The sequence below is a fragment of the Eschrichtius robustus genome, chromosome 12 (genome assembly GCF_028021215.1).
Source record: "Eschrichtius robustus isolate mEscRob2 chromosome 12, mEscRob2.pri, whole genome shotgun sequence".
In the NCBI taxonomy this organism is placed as follows: Eukaryota; Metazoa; Chordata; class Mammalia; order Artiodactyla; family Eschrichtiidae; genus Eschrichtius; species Eschrichtius robustus.
The window spans coordinates 104,549,469-104,562,225 of NC_090835.1; the positions used below are offsets into that span (position 1 = coordinate 104,549,469).

Here is a 12,757-nt window from a genome sequence, read left to right on the forward strand (position 1 = left end):
TCCTGTAATTTTGGGAGATTTAGCGGGTCCTTTTCATCTTTCATTTCTTTTTTCTCTTCACGGGCTCAAAGTCGGCCGGCTCCTTCCTTAACATTTGATTAAAGAAGCTAGGATTTAGGCTTCTTTTGGTGCAGAGGAAGGGAAGGAAACCAAAGCCTAACCGCGTTTAGAAAGAAAATAGCTCTGTTCCTCTCTCATCCTTAACTCACGCTGTCGCGGTAGCACCTCGCGCGGGCACAGGCGCAGCTGCAGAAGCACTGGGTTGCAGAGAAGGCTGCGTCTACACAGGCTTTGCGCCCGAGCATCAAAAGACAGTGCAGGTGTGTGTGGACGCGGGTGTCCGTGTGCGTACGTGATGTACGTGTGTGCGTGTGTGTACGTGTGTGTGCGGCCCAACAAATAACCTCAAGAGGCGCATCAGGATCAGAAGGAACCCCTCACACTAGCGATCGCCTCGTAAATTTCCGAAAGCTCTGCGAGTTAGTACGTCCCTAGTATCCGAAAATCGTCTTTGCAGAGGCTCCTTCCTCCCTGCTCTCCCCGCTCCCCAGTACAGGTGTCGCCCTGTCTCTTGAAGCGGCCCCTCGCCCGCGGGGGCGTCACCGAGGACGCGAGGTGTATATTTCAGGGGCCCCGCGTGTGGCAGATTAAACCCCCCGGGCCTGGGCGTGTGCGCGCGCTCCCGTGCCGTGTGTGCGGGAGGGTCTGGGGCGCTCGGCTCGGCTCGCGGGCGTGCGCGTGTGTGTGTGCTCACGCGCTCCGGGCTGTGCCCCGAGTGCAGCTGCAGGGTTGGAGAAAGAGAGTAGGCCAGTGCAGGGGGGCAGGCGGCCCAGGGGGCTGTCGAATTAACGGAGCCGGCTGAGCAGTTTTTCCCTCTCCCGCTCTCGCTCCTTTAAACCCCGCTGCAACGTAGGGAGGGGGCCGGATTCGCCGTGGAGCTGGTGGAGGAGGGGGGCAGGTTGAAACAATCGAGTGGGCGCGCCAGGACTCCCCGGCTCCGGGCGGGGAGGGGAGAGGGAGCCCCGGTTCTGCGCAGAGAGGGGGCGGGGTTGGGGGCCCGGGAACAGCGAGAAGGCGGGGGGGGGGGGGCGGCCGCGGGACTGGGGAAGTGGTCACCTCCGAGAGGCGAGAATTCGTTCGGATCGCACATTAATTGGCGATAACTGATTAATTCGAGCTTCTGATGACTATAAATGGCGATTCTCTACCAAGGTGGCTTTATTTTTTTTGAAAAAAAATCATTCCGTGTCATCCCCCACGTCAGGCCTGCTCGTGGGCGTGAGGCTGTACTTCCTCCGCCCCTCCTAATGGAGTGAACCATTCCCAGCACTTCCCCCTCTCCCTCAGCCTCTCTCTCTCTCTCTCTCTCTCTCTCTCTCTCTTCCTCGCTCCCTCTCTTTCTCTCCTCCCTCTGCCTTCCCCGTGCATAAAGTCTCCGTCGCTCCTGGAACTTGTTGGCAATGCCTATTTTTCAGCTTTCCCCCGCGTTCTCTAAACTAACTATTTAAAGGTCTGCGGTCGCAAATGGTTTGACTAAACGTAGGATGGGACTTAAGTTGAACGGCAGATATATTTCACTGATCCTCGCGGTACAAATAGGTAAGTGGCCAGCGGGCCGGGCTCGCGGAGGTGCGGCGGGCGGCCGGGTCCGAGGTGCCCAAAGGAACCGACTGGCCCGCGGCCGCCCGGGGGTGCGGAGAAGTCGGCAAACCTCCAGGGGTGGGAGCATAGGCTCCAAGGGACTGGCGCGTCCCGGGTTGGTTTTTCTAAAAAAAAAAAAAAAAGGGGGGTGGTGGAGGGGGAGAGATTCCAAACGTTCGCCGGGAAATGTGTGCAGCCGGCATTTTCTGGAGGGGTTTTCCCCCCTTTTTCCAAAGCGCACGTCCTTGGGTTTGCTCCCCTCTCTTGGGTTCACCAGGTTTGGTGCGCTCTGGGGAAATGCACTGGTCCCTGCGATACTGCAAGGTATTATTTTGAAGGGTCAAAAGGTGAATGCAGGGGCAAGATGCCTAGGCAGCTACAACTGGAAAGTTTATGTGCAGAAAGCAAAGATATTCTGGGGTTCAGACTGCAGCATTTAGAACTTTGTCATCCTACCGCCCCCCCCCCAGCCCCAGTATCCTAGCTGCAGCATTCACACCGGGCAACGCAGACCGGGCTGGGGGGCAAATTGAGAATGATAGGGAACCCCAGAGTACATCTTTTAATATGCTTATCATTGAGGAGCTTGAGTTCAGCTAAATATATGTGGATAGAATTTTCTATGCTCATTTGCCTGTTCCTTTCCACATAGGCATCAGTATTTTCTATATAAGAAGGGGTTAAGAAGTGTTTGCAATATGTCGTGTTGGGTGCCTGTTATTTTTGTTTGTTTGGGATTGATTATGGGTGGGTTTATATAGTCCCCATTTTATGTTAAGGAATCTTGAGTCCTAGTTACACTGTCGTTGTTTAAAAGTTCACATTTTTTCATCCAAAATGAAGAAGGCATTATGGAAGGGAGCACTAGAAAACCCCCTTCCCTGATGCGGGTCAGAGCATTAATTAATGTGGCCTAAAAGTGAAAGTGAAGCAGATTATTAATAGAATGGACAAGAGAAAAAATAGAAACTCTTCAAACGGGTTTTCTGGAGATGAGGGAATTGTTGGTGCCTATCACTTCAGACTGTAGCATTCTTTGCAGACAAATCCTTGCAGTATTGCGGGGGGTGGAGGGGCTTTAGGGAATCGGTTTGGGGCAAGAGATGAGATGCATAACATTTTTCTTCACGAGAAATGTGGAGGAAACAGGCTTTGGAGTTATCTACACGTTAAAATGGATTCTTTGCAGTGGGTTTTTTTATGCATTTGACATGATTTTGAGTATCTGATTTTTTTGCATGAACATTGTAGGGGCTTTAGAGTGTGTGGATGCAGGATGTTGGCGTTGCCTTTAATCCTAAGAAACGATTTGCTGTTTTGAATCTGGCTGTTTTGAATCTTTGACATTAGTGCAAAGAGCTGCAATAATAAAGAACATTTCTGATTGCAGCAAATCCCTTAAATCTTGGAAATAACTGGATGTGGCTTTTGCAGTTAGCCTGCAGATTTTTAGAGAGCAGGAGACAGCAGTTCTTTTTGATATAGGGATTGTAATCTGCTTTCCCGGGAGGAAATAACCTTACTACGGATGGGGTAAAAAAGACAGCGATTGTGTATGCGGAATACGCTTGGAACACAGTAACCTCGGCCCGAAAATGACCATTTGTTGGCTGTGGAATTGCAATGGAGCATACTTGTTCCCGAATGTCTGCCCTTTCCCGCACCAGAGCCTCGATCTTTATTAATTCCCGGCTGGGAACTGTCCCAAATCACTGACATTTGGCAAGAAAAGCGGGGGTGGGGCAGGGACGGGAAGGTGGAGGGGTGGTGAAGGCAAATGAAGGCTAGGCGGGAGGAAGTTTGGAATGAATGAGAGGTCGAACGAATGAATGAACGGAAGGAAAAGGCACAAGACGCGGACACCGCAGAGAACGGGGAAGTAGCCTGGGTCGCCCGCCCAAGCCTCGCTGAACCAGGGTTCAAGAAGGACGGACAGGGTCGCGCCGGCTGCCCCCTGCCCGGAGGCGTGAGCCAGCGAAACACTTCCCGCGCGCAAGCCCCCGGCCTCCCCAGCCAGAGACCGCGGAGCCACAGTTGCAAAAAAACCCAGAAATTTTCACGACTTCTTATTTTACACGCGCGCGCGCACACACACATGCGCGCTGTGACATGTCTTCTCCTCCAGCAGCCCCTGGAAAGATAACGCGACAGGAGCGCTTCCCGCGCCCCCCACCCCGGCGAACCCCAATTCTCCTTTAACATAGTATCAATGCATCTTAGGGGCAACTTTCTCACCACCGAGCCTTGGGGGTGGAGGTAAGGGGTAAGGAGAGACTGGGTGCCGGGGCGGGAGGGAGGATGGACTGTATTTTATTTCGTTTCCTCGCTGCAAGGCAGCATCTGTGGTACGGATTATAGAGGGCGCCGCGCAGGATTGATTTCATCGGGACCGCGTTCTGTTGGAACAAAGATTCGTTTATTCAGTGTTCTAGCTGACACTTGCAGTCGCAAGGGCTCTTACTGTTTCGTAGGGGGACCGGGAGATTGGTAAAGGTTTACGTATCTGCCCGAGCCGAGGTCGAGTCCCTTCCCCAGAGCTTCCCGTTCCGGATTAGAAAGCGCAAGGCCCGCCCAGCTCTTCCTGCAGCAATTTGCAAACGGTGCGCTCTCGGAGGCCTCTGCAGCTTCGGTCACCTTCCCCCTCGCCTGCTTCTGGCCCGGCTCTGGGCACCGGCGGCTTGGGGTGGTGAGGTCCTCCCCGGAGACACCCACACGCGCGCCGCGGCGCCCTGAACGCTGCCGGGAAGGGCCCGGCGCTCAGGGTCCGGGCACTGGAGGCCGATTTCGATTCCGAGAAGATTCGCCCCTTCTCTCCCCTCCCCTCGGCCCAGCAGCGCAGATCTGCGCTTCTTGCGCGCCCTCCTGGCGTCCCGGGTGCTTTTGGCCGCTCGCCTCGGAATCTTTAGCCCGGTTCGTGGGCCTTGGGAAGGCGAGAAATGGCCACGGCAGCGCGCCGGCCGCCTGGAGCCGCGGGGTTTGGCCGACCTGAGACCAGGAGCGAGGACCTCGGTGCGGCCTGGGTTTCTTCCTCCTCCTCCTTCCCCGCCCCCCACCTCCTCCTCCTTCTCCTTCACCTCCTCCACCTCCACCTCCTCCACCTCCACCTCCTCCCACCGCCCCGACTGCGATCCCGGTCCGCTCTGGAGGGAGCCCGGAGCTGGAGGCCGAGAGCCCCTGGCGGCAGCCACCTGGGCCCTCAGGCGCACTGCTGGGGCCTGGCGAGGAAGGGTCTCACCTCCCCCGCTGGCGGGAGTGGTGGCCGGTCTTTCCAGGGGAGCCGAGCCGCGGATAGAGGCGGAGGGAAGCACGGGGCCGGGCTCACGGATTTGGCCTCCGCGGAGGTGACCCGGGGTCATTAGCTCAGACACATCCTGACCCTGACGGGCCGCGACTGCCCCAGACCACTCGTCCCCTCGCCCAGTCTCTCGGGGGCGGGGGGCGAGGACCTCACGAGGAACGCACACTGCATGGTAGACAGTCGCTCTTAGAGTGGAACAATCCATGTCGGTGGCTGCTGGTAGCCTCCAGCGACTTTATTAATTTATTCATTCAGCAGTGTTTGCTGAGCGCCCGCCAAGCCCGAGGCTTTTTCGCCCGACGTGGCGCTCGGTTCGGCTGCGCGGCCCCCCGCTCTGCCGCCTCCCAGCCCCTTCCTCGCCCCCGCGCTGTGCTTTCGGACCCCCTCCGTCACCTCAGAAAGGGACGATCTCACTTGGAGAGCCTTGACGGGCTCGCTGGGGAAGCGTTGGGAAACGAAGGAGGGAGTGAGGAGAAAGAGAGAAGTAAAAGAGGCGGGGGAGGTGAGAAGAGGGGGCGATGGAAACAGAAAAAGATACGGAGCCAGATGCGGGAGGGAGTCGCACAATAGGAATGGCCTCGCCTCCCCCTGTCCACGCCGCTCACGCACCGGCCACCCGCAGGAGACGCGCAGTTGGGTGCGGGTCGCTCATTCTCGGGCCTAACCGTTCATTCACCTTTGGACCTGGCGCTCCCCGAGCCCGGGCGCTAGTGGGCACCGCTGGACGGGGTGAGGCCCGCTGGGCCCAGGCGGGCGGGCCGTCGGGCTGCGGGGCGGGGTCGCGGTGCTGCTGACCGGTGTCCCCTCCTCCCCGCAGCGTACCTGGTGCAGGCCGTGAGAGCAGCGGGCAAGTGCGATGCAGTCTTTAAGGGCTTTTCGGACTGTTTGCTCAAGCTGGGCGACAGCATGGCCAACTACCCGCAGGGCCTGGATGACAAGACCAACATCAAGACCGTGTGCACGTAAGTGTCCTCTCTGGCCCTCGAGGTTTCCGTTCGGGGGGGCGCTGCGGAGGTGGGAGGGCGCCCCGCCTCCCGCAGGCGGTCAGTATTTGGCACCAGCGCGAATCCGCGCCTTCTCACCTTCTGGCTCCCACCCTCAGGCCTTTGCCGGGGCCTGCCCCGCCCAAGGGGACCCTGTGGCCTGGGATGGGCAGAGGATGATCCTTTCCGCCGGGCCCAGTCCCACCCTCCGCAGCCTGACCCGCGCGCACAGAGGCGCGCGCAGTCCACGCGCTGGAACCGGGGACGAGGGTTTGGAGAGCAGCTGGAAGTTCCTCGCTGCGCTTTGAGGCCGTCTTCGTCTCCCTTTCCTGCTGCGCGAATGAGCACTTCCCAAAGAACGGTTGGTTTGGTTTGAGGGGCGTTTTTGGTAGTTCTACTTGGTTTGCTTAAAAGGAAAGGCACTCCCCTATTTTGTCCACTTCCTCTAATAAAACTCCCCTCCGGTGCCCGCCAAGAAAATTCGCGAGCAGCAAGGGAGTGCGGATCCCTCTTCCTCTTTCTAGGAGAGAGACTGAAAGAATATTTTGTTTTGTGCCAATGACTTTGCCCAAGAGGAGCACGTCCCAAATGTCCAGTGATCACCTCTGCGGAGTTTGTAGCCAATTCGGAGCTTTAGCGTAGTTACCCTTCTTGCTTCCCCCCTCCCTCCTGCATCTGCAAGGTGTCCCCAGGCCAGGCCAGGAGGGAGTTCATGGACAGGCCCAGTGGCGTTTTTCCAGAGCTTGGCTGGAAAGCACAGCTCCCACTGGCAAATGAGGGTAGCAGAGCCCTACTGTGGTGGACCAGCCGCATTTTAGCTGCTGCAGACCTCAGAAATACTCCCATCTTCTGCAATACACATGCACACACACTGTTACTTTATTTTTCAAAAATAGTTGTGACCCTCCCCACCCCCATAATGGCCCTTCCAATAAAGCCAAGGCAAAAGGTGTTCCTTGTTTCCCATAGGTTGGAGTGACCATTTTCTGCACCATCCTTAATTTTGCTACACACAGTCTTAAATACCCTGGTGTCCACCAGAAGTCACAGCGGCTAAGAGGCTGCTACTTTCCTATCAGGAAAGGGACAAAACGCTGGGTCTGGGATGCACACTCACCTACGTTAATCCTAAGTGTCTGATGATAGGTAAGAAATGTACCTATAACGATGGACAAAAGGTTAAATACGGATCAGCTCTCAAATCCTCCATCATTTGCCAGAACTTGGTTATTCCAAGCTATTTTAATTTTTTAGCAGGACTTTGGTCCTGGAAAATGGAAATGAGGTGGGCCCCTCTCAGAGGTGGCGGCCACAGCTGGGTCAAGGCTCCCACACTGTTGGTGGCACTGAAGCCCACCTCTTCTCAGCGCCACCTGGATTCTGTCGTCTTCCACCATGTCTCTCTTCCAGGAAGGCCCTGTCCCCATCTGGGCATGCATAAGGAAAGGAGAGATTTAGACATCCTTTGGGAGGTGTAATTATGCAGAAAGCTGTCCTGCCGCCTCTTGGTTTCTCTAAATCTCAGTGTTTATTACAAATTGAGGAACCTGGAAGCCCTGCGCCCCAGGCCCCCCAGTCCTCATAAATCAGAGACTCACGGAGGTCATTAGAAAACAGCCAGCGCTCAAGGCAGTCCAACAAGCATTTATAACTTGACTGTCAGCCAGAAGATGGGGTGGGAGTGGAAACCAGGATAAATCGTGCCTACAGTCCAGGCTAGTGAGAGAAAGGAGAGAGGGGAGAAAATGACAACCAGATTTCGTGGAGGGCCCTCCCTGGTGGCCTGACGCTAAGGCCCGGGCGAAGGGGGAGCCGGCCCAGAGTTACCGAGGCTCACTGATTGACCCAGCCCCGAAAGGAGACAGCGCCCCAGGAATCGATGACGGGTTGGAATTATATTTAGTCTCGAGATCTATTTTGGGTTTTCAGAAGAAAGGGGGACAATAAAAAAAAAAAAAAAGGCACAAGTTGGATGAAGGTTGTGGGGCGGGGCTCGGAGCCGAGCCCAGGAGGAGCGAGTGGCTGAGTACGGCGCAGGGTTCCGGGCAGAGGCGAGAAGGGAGGACGGAGAGCGGGGTCCTTCGAAGGCTGGCAGCGGCGGGCACCGCGCCGGCCCAGGAGTCCGGGCCTGGGGTAGGCTGGCACTACACCCCGAAGGCCGCGGAGGTCCAGGGCCACAAAAAAGCCTCGGGAGAGGGGGAAGGGCAGGGCCGGAGCTCTGGGGTTTCAGGAGGCTGGAGGAGGCCGGGAAGCCAGCCCCGGGGGCCCGGGCGCTGGCACTCACCGACCCCGTGGAGGGGAGAGGCAGGCCGCAGTCTCCGGACCGAATCAGAGCCGGGGGAGCGTGGAGAGCAAGGCGAGGGGCCACGGAGGACCGAAGCAAGTGCGGAGGAGGAGGAAGTGAGGAAGGGAAGAGAGGAAAACCGAGGGGAGGGAAAAGGAGGAAGACAAAGAAGGGGAGAGGAAAGAAGGGGAAAGGGGAGAGCGGGAGACAAAAGGAGGAGCGGAGGAGAATGAAGGCCAAGGGGAGAGCGCGCGGCAGCGTGGGGAGGGAGGAGGCGAGACAGAAGGGCGGGGGGGAGGAGACAGCGGGAAGCCCGGAGGGGAGGGCCGTGCTCCCAGCAAGCAACCCGTCTTGCAAGCCAAGAGGCATTAATGGGCGGCAGCTTGCGAGGCTTAGCACTGTTTTCCTAGCTTTGCCCGCGGAGGCCCTGCAATCTGTTTGCGCAGGCCGAGGCGCCAGCGCGGCGCAACGGGCGCGGCCCGGCTGCCGGGCCGCGGAACCAGAGAGGGAAGGGGCGGCCTCCACCTTGGTCAGCGGCATCCAGGCTGCGCGGAGGTCCCGGGAGCGCCCACCGGGCCCCGCCCGGCGCCGGGCCGGCGGAGAGGAGGTCGGAGCGGGGCGCCGCCGGGAGGTTTGCCCGGGGCGCAGGCCCGGGGTCCTTCCCGCGCCCAAAGTGAACCTGCTTCTGTTTTGTTCTGTTCCTCGCCAGATACTGGGAGGATTTCCACAGCTGCACGGTCACAGCCCTTACGGATTGCCAGGAAGGGGCGAAAGATATGTGGGATAAACTGAGAAAAGAATCCAAAAATCTCAACATCCAAGGCAGCTTATTCGAACTCTGCGGCAGCGGCAACGGGGCGGCGGGGTCCCTGCTCCCGGCGCTCCCCGTACTCCTGGTGTCTCTCTTGGCAGCTTTAGCGACCTGGCTTTCCTTCTGAGCGCGGGGCCGGCTTCCCCCGCGCGCCCACACACACTCACGCCATGCTCCCGGAAATCGAGAAGAAGGTCCATTCGTCCTTTGGGGACGTTGTGATTCTCGGTGATGCTGACAACACTCACATAGGATTGTGGGAAATCCGGATTCTCTTCTTGATCTCGTTTGAGTTTCTTGTGTTTTATTTGCCAAATGTTACCGATCAGTGAGCAAGCAAGCACAGCCAAACTCGGACCTCAGCTTCAGTCCGTCTTCCCAAAACGGCAAACCCACCCCATTTTTTTAATTTTTGTTTTTTGGCACAAGAATCTCAGGAACGGCCCTGGGCCACCTACTATATTAATCATGTTAATACATGACAAATTATGGGCTCCTCCTAATAGGAAAGAGAGGAGAGGAGAAGGCCAGGGGAATGAATTGAAGAGAGAAGCATCTCGTGAATAATTCACGCTCACGTCTTTCTAACACGGTATCTTGTTTTGATCATTTCCACTGCACATTTCTCCTCGAGAAAAGTGAAAGGACGGATTGTTGGCCTTGTGTTTTAAGGCTAGGAGGGAGAGAGGAAAGGGGTTGAAGAAACCTCGGGTTAGAGGTACAGGCTGCCAGAAAAAACGCTGCTGAAATCACTGAGAGGTTAAGCTTTACCTGCTCGTGTTGATGCATCTTTCCAAGTCCACTGCCTTGATTTTCCCTCTTGTTTTAGCTGTTACACATACAGTAATACCTGAATATCCAATGGTATAGATCACAAGGGTGGGGGGGGGATGTTAAATGTTAATCTAAAATATAGTTAAAAAAAGATTTTGACATAAAAGAGCCTTGATTTTAAAAAAAAAGAGAGATGTAATTTAAAATGTTTATTATAAATTAAATTCAGCAAAAAAAAATTTGCTACAAAGTATAGAGAAGTATAAAATAAAAGTTATTGTTTGAAACAGGGGTGTGTCGTCTGTTTCCTGCCCCAAGCCTGCTTTCTTGGCCGAGTTCTCGGGGTTACCTGAAGGGACACAGGATGCCAGGTGATAAGTTCACCTGTTCGCAAACCACCTGCTAACCCACCGTCTTCAAGCAGACCCTCCTCCACCAGGACACCTTGTCCCTGAAATTGTGTTTACTTAAGAGAAAGAAGAGGTTACGTTTTAAATAAGTAAACGGCAAGGATCCTTTCTAGGTGAGGTCTGGGGGCACTGGGCTCGCGCGCAGCTGAGAATGCACACGCACACCCACGCGGGTCGGAGCCTCAACGACCGGCCCCTCAGGCCGCGCCCTCCCGCCGACACGCCGCTTCCTCTGCGGTGGCCAGAGGCACCTTGCGGAGGAACCACCATTAAGGGCTCTCGCAGAGGGACCAGAGGCTGTGGTCCCTGGCAGGGATCAGGTGAATCCTTCCATAATTAATAAGACAGCTCAGCTGAAATGGCGAGGAGACGGGGCCTATCGATCTGGCAGTCGAGCCGCTTCCACCTCTCCTATTTATAGGCCCGCATGGCCTTCCAGAGAAGTAAACATTCACGAATAAACGCTAGCAGAGGAGCGCGGGGTCCGGGGCTGCTGGATGCTAGCAGGCTGGGGGGGGGGGGGGAGCAGACCCGAATGTGGGTCTTTGGGTTCAAAGACAGCGAAATCGGATTTCTTGGTCAAGGTGAGGGTGGGAGGGAGCTGCGGGGGCCCCGAGGGGGGGCTGGGGGTGGAGATGGGGGCGGGGAGGGAGGCTGAGGAGGCTGGAGCGGGTTCCGAGACGCGCTCCTGGAGGGGGCACGGGGCCCTGAAATGCAATGTGTAAACAATCGCTAGAGTAACAATTCATAAATCAAACCCAGTAGGTCGCAGCCCAATCTGCATTCCCCCCACGGATTGAATTCCAGCAACACATGCGTCCCTGCGCCCCGAGCGCTGGAAGCCGCCCGGATTCTTAATGGCAGCATCTATTAGCGCGGCGGGTTCACGCACGCGCCTCGCCCCTACTCCTGGGGCTATTTCCCCCGCTGCCCCCCGCCCCCAAGCCGCCCCGTCCTCCGCCGATCCTCCAGTTTCAGGCCAGACCAAAGGAGATCCTCGCTGCCTGCGCGGAGTGGCCACCCACCCCGGAACGCTGGCTGTTTGGGAACATAGAGTTTGGTTTCGATCGTTTCATTTCAATGTAATTTTCGGCCTAAGTGTTAAGTGGGACGATTCTAGCCTGAGTTCAACCCCTGGAATTCAAATGAAAATGTCTGAGCCTGTTATAAACACGAATCTATTTAATGATGGGGTGGGGGAGGAGGAGCAAGAGGGTCTACTCGGGCCCTTCTTGCTTTGATAACCGCCCCCCCCCCCCCCCGCTCCTATTCGTGTTTCTACCTCCGCAAACTGGGGGCGAACCAGCGCGCGCCACTGGGCCCATTGCTCGCCAAAGGAAAACGCACGCGGCGTTCTCCCCAGGCTTTGGGGTGGTGGTGGTGGGGGGGGAGACCCCCGCGACACAAGGAGGACACCCCTCCCCTCACAGCGCAGGCTTCCCTCCTAGAAAAGGACCTCCTCCGAGATCTGGAAGGAGGCGAGGCTGAGGGAGGGGCACAGGGGCGGGGACTGGGAACGCGGGCTCGGTCGCTCTCGTCTCCAGGAACCTGGTTCTCGTGCTGCGGCTCCAGCTGCCTCCCAGGTGGGGCCTCCCTCCGGGGCGGCCTGTCCCGGATCGTCCGGGGGAGCCTCCAGAGGGCTGGGTGCCGTGTCGGGGCTCCCTCGCCCTTTGGTAGGCCGGGGAACACCCTCCAGTGCTCTTGGAGAGAGAGCCCGGGGACGCAGGGCCGAGAGTCCCGGAAACGCTGCCGCACCTGGCTCGGTAGAGGACTTTTCTTCTGGTTGTGGTGATTGTTTAGATTATTATCGCGCCGTCTTCGACTCTAATTTGTTGTTTAATCATGATGACATCTCCACATGTTAGTTGGTGTTATCGTTTTTAAGCAGCAGCGCGGTAAGCCCTGCTCCCAGCTCGGGGAGGTAGGAACCAACGTGAGCACAAGTCACGTCCCATCGCTGAGATGGGGTTTGGGGGTGCGGGCGGTGAGGAGTGGGTATCAGGCACCGAGGCGATCGTCCTCCCTACCTCCGCCCGGTGGTTCCAGCTCTGCGCATCGCTTTGCACGTGGCCCACTCGCGCTAGGCTGCCAGCCCTCGAGGACCTGGGGTCGGGGAAGGGCCCTCCCACTCCATCCCTTGCCCGAGTAGATTCAAGGCACAGAAGTCCACTGGAGTGTAATGTTTGGTTATCCTGAGGAAAATGTCAGAGAGGCCAAGTCCAGAGCCCCCGGCTCGGCCCCAAAACTCCAGGGCCCTTGGGAAGTGGACGTGTGGGGGAGGAGGAGACACGCAAGGGAAGAAGAAGGACGGGGGCGTGGAAAATGGAGGATTCGGAGAAAGATGGGGAGAACCGGTCCATAAGCAGGGCGAGCGGAGGGGAGAGAGGAAAGCAGTCATCTTAGAACTGGAGACGACAGCCGCTGTGGACGGAGGTGGAGGATAGAGGTGAATCTGGGACCTGTTTTCATTCAGGATCCTCAGGGAAGCGAATCAGCACAAGGACCACCACATAGATTCTCTTTCTGGGCATCTGGAGATCCTTTTCACTCCGGCTG

General features: G+C 57.1%; 1 protein-coding gene and 1 long non-coding RNA gene across 4 annotated transcripts; one reads left to right on the forward strand and one right to left on the reverse strand.

Moving 5' to 3' along the window:
• The first annotated feature begins 1,359 nt into the window (after window positions 1-1,359).
• NRN1 (neuritin 1) lies at window positions 1,360-10,078 on the forward strand. 3 transcript variants are annotated; one of them, XR_011075759.1, is made up of 4 exons: window positions 4,239-4,650; window positions 5,757-5,901; window positions 6,042-6,283; window positions 8,916-9,004. XR_011075759.1 is itself a non-coding variant. In XM_068559054.1 (3 exons), exons 1-3 carry the CDS (start codon window positions 1,545-1,547, stop codon window positions 9,142-9,144), a joined length of 429 nt encoding a protein of 142 aa, XP_068415155.1. In that variant the 5' UTR covers window positions 1,360-1,544; the 3' UTR covers window positions 9,145-10,078. The 3 variants fall into 3 exon arrangements, 2 of the variants coding, with proteins under 2 accessions (XP_068415155.1, XP_068415154.1); XM_068559054.1 differs by lacking the exons at window positions 4,239-4,650; window positions 6,042-6,283 and adding an exon at window positions 1,360-1,599 and having other exon boundaries at window positions 8,916-10,078; XM_068559053.1 differs by lacking the exon at window positions 6,042-6,283 and having other exon boundaries at window positions 4,254-4,650; window positions 8,916-10,078.
• On the reverse strand, window positions 7,167-8,405 carry LOC137773948 (uncharacterized). Its single transcript, XR_011075760.1, has 3 exons — window positions 8,207-8,405; window positions 7,521-7,638; window positions 7,167-7,349 (listed from the first exon to the last, which is right to left on the reverse strand). It is a non-coding gene; the product is annotated as an uncharacterized lncRNA (long non-coding RNA).
• Window positions 10,079-12,757: the final 2,679 nt, after the last annotated feature.

Excerpts from the sequence above, each read along its gene's own strand:
- NRN1 (XM_068559053.1), top strand. The coding sequence starts at position 4,578 with ATGGCCACGGCAGCGCGCCGGCCGCCTGGAGCCGCGGGGTTTGGCCGA. Across the intron at positions 4,651-5,756 it reads GACCAGGAGCGAGGACCTCG|CGTACCTGGTGCAGGCCGTG; the intron begins GTGCGGCCTGGG and ends TCCTCCCCGCAG. Across the intron at positions 5,902-8,915 it reads AACATCAAGACCGTGTGCAC|ATACTGGGAGGATTTCCACA; the intron begins GTAAGTGTCCTC and ends GTTCCTCGCCAG.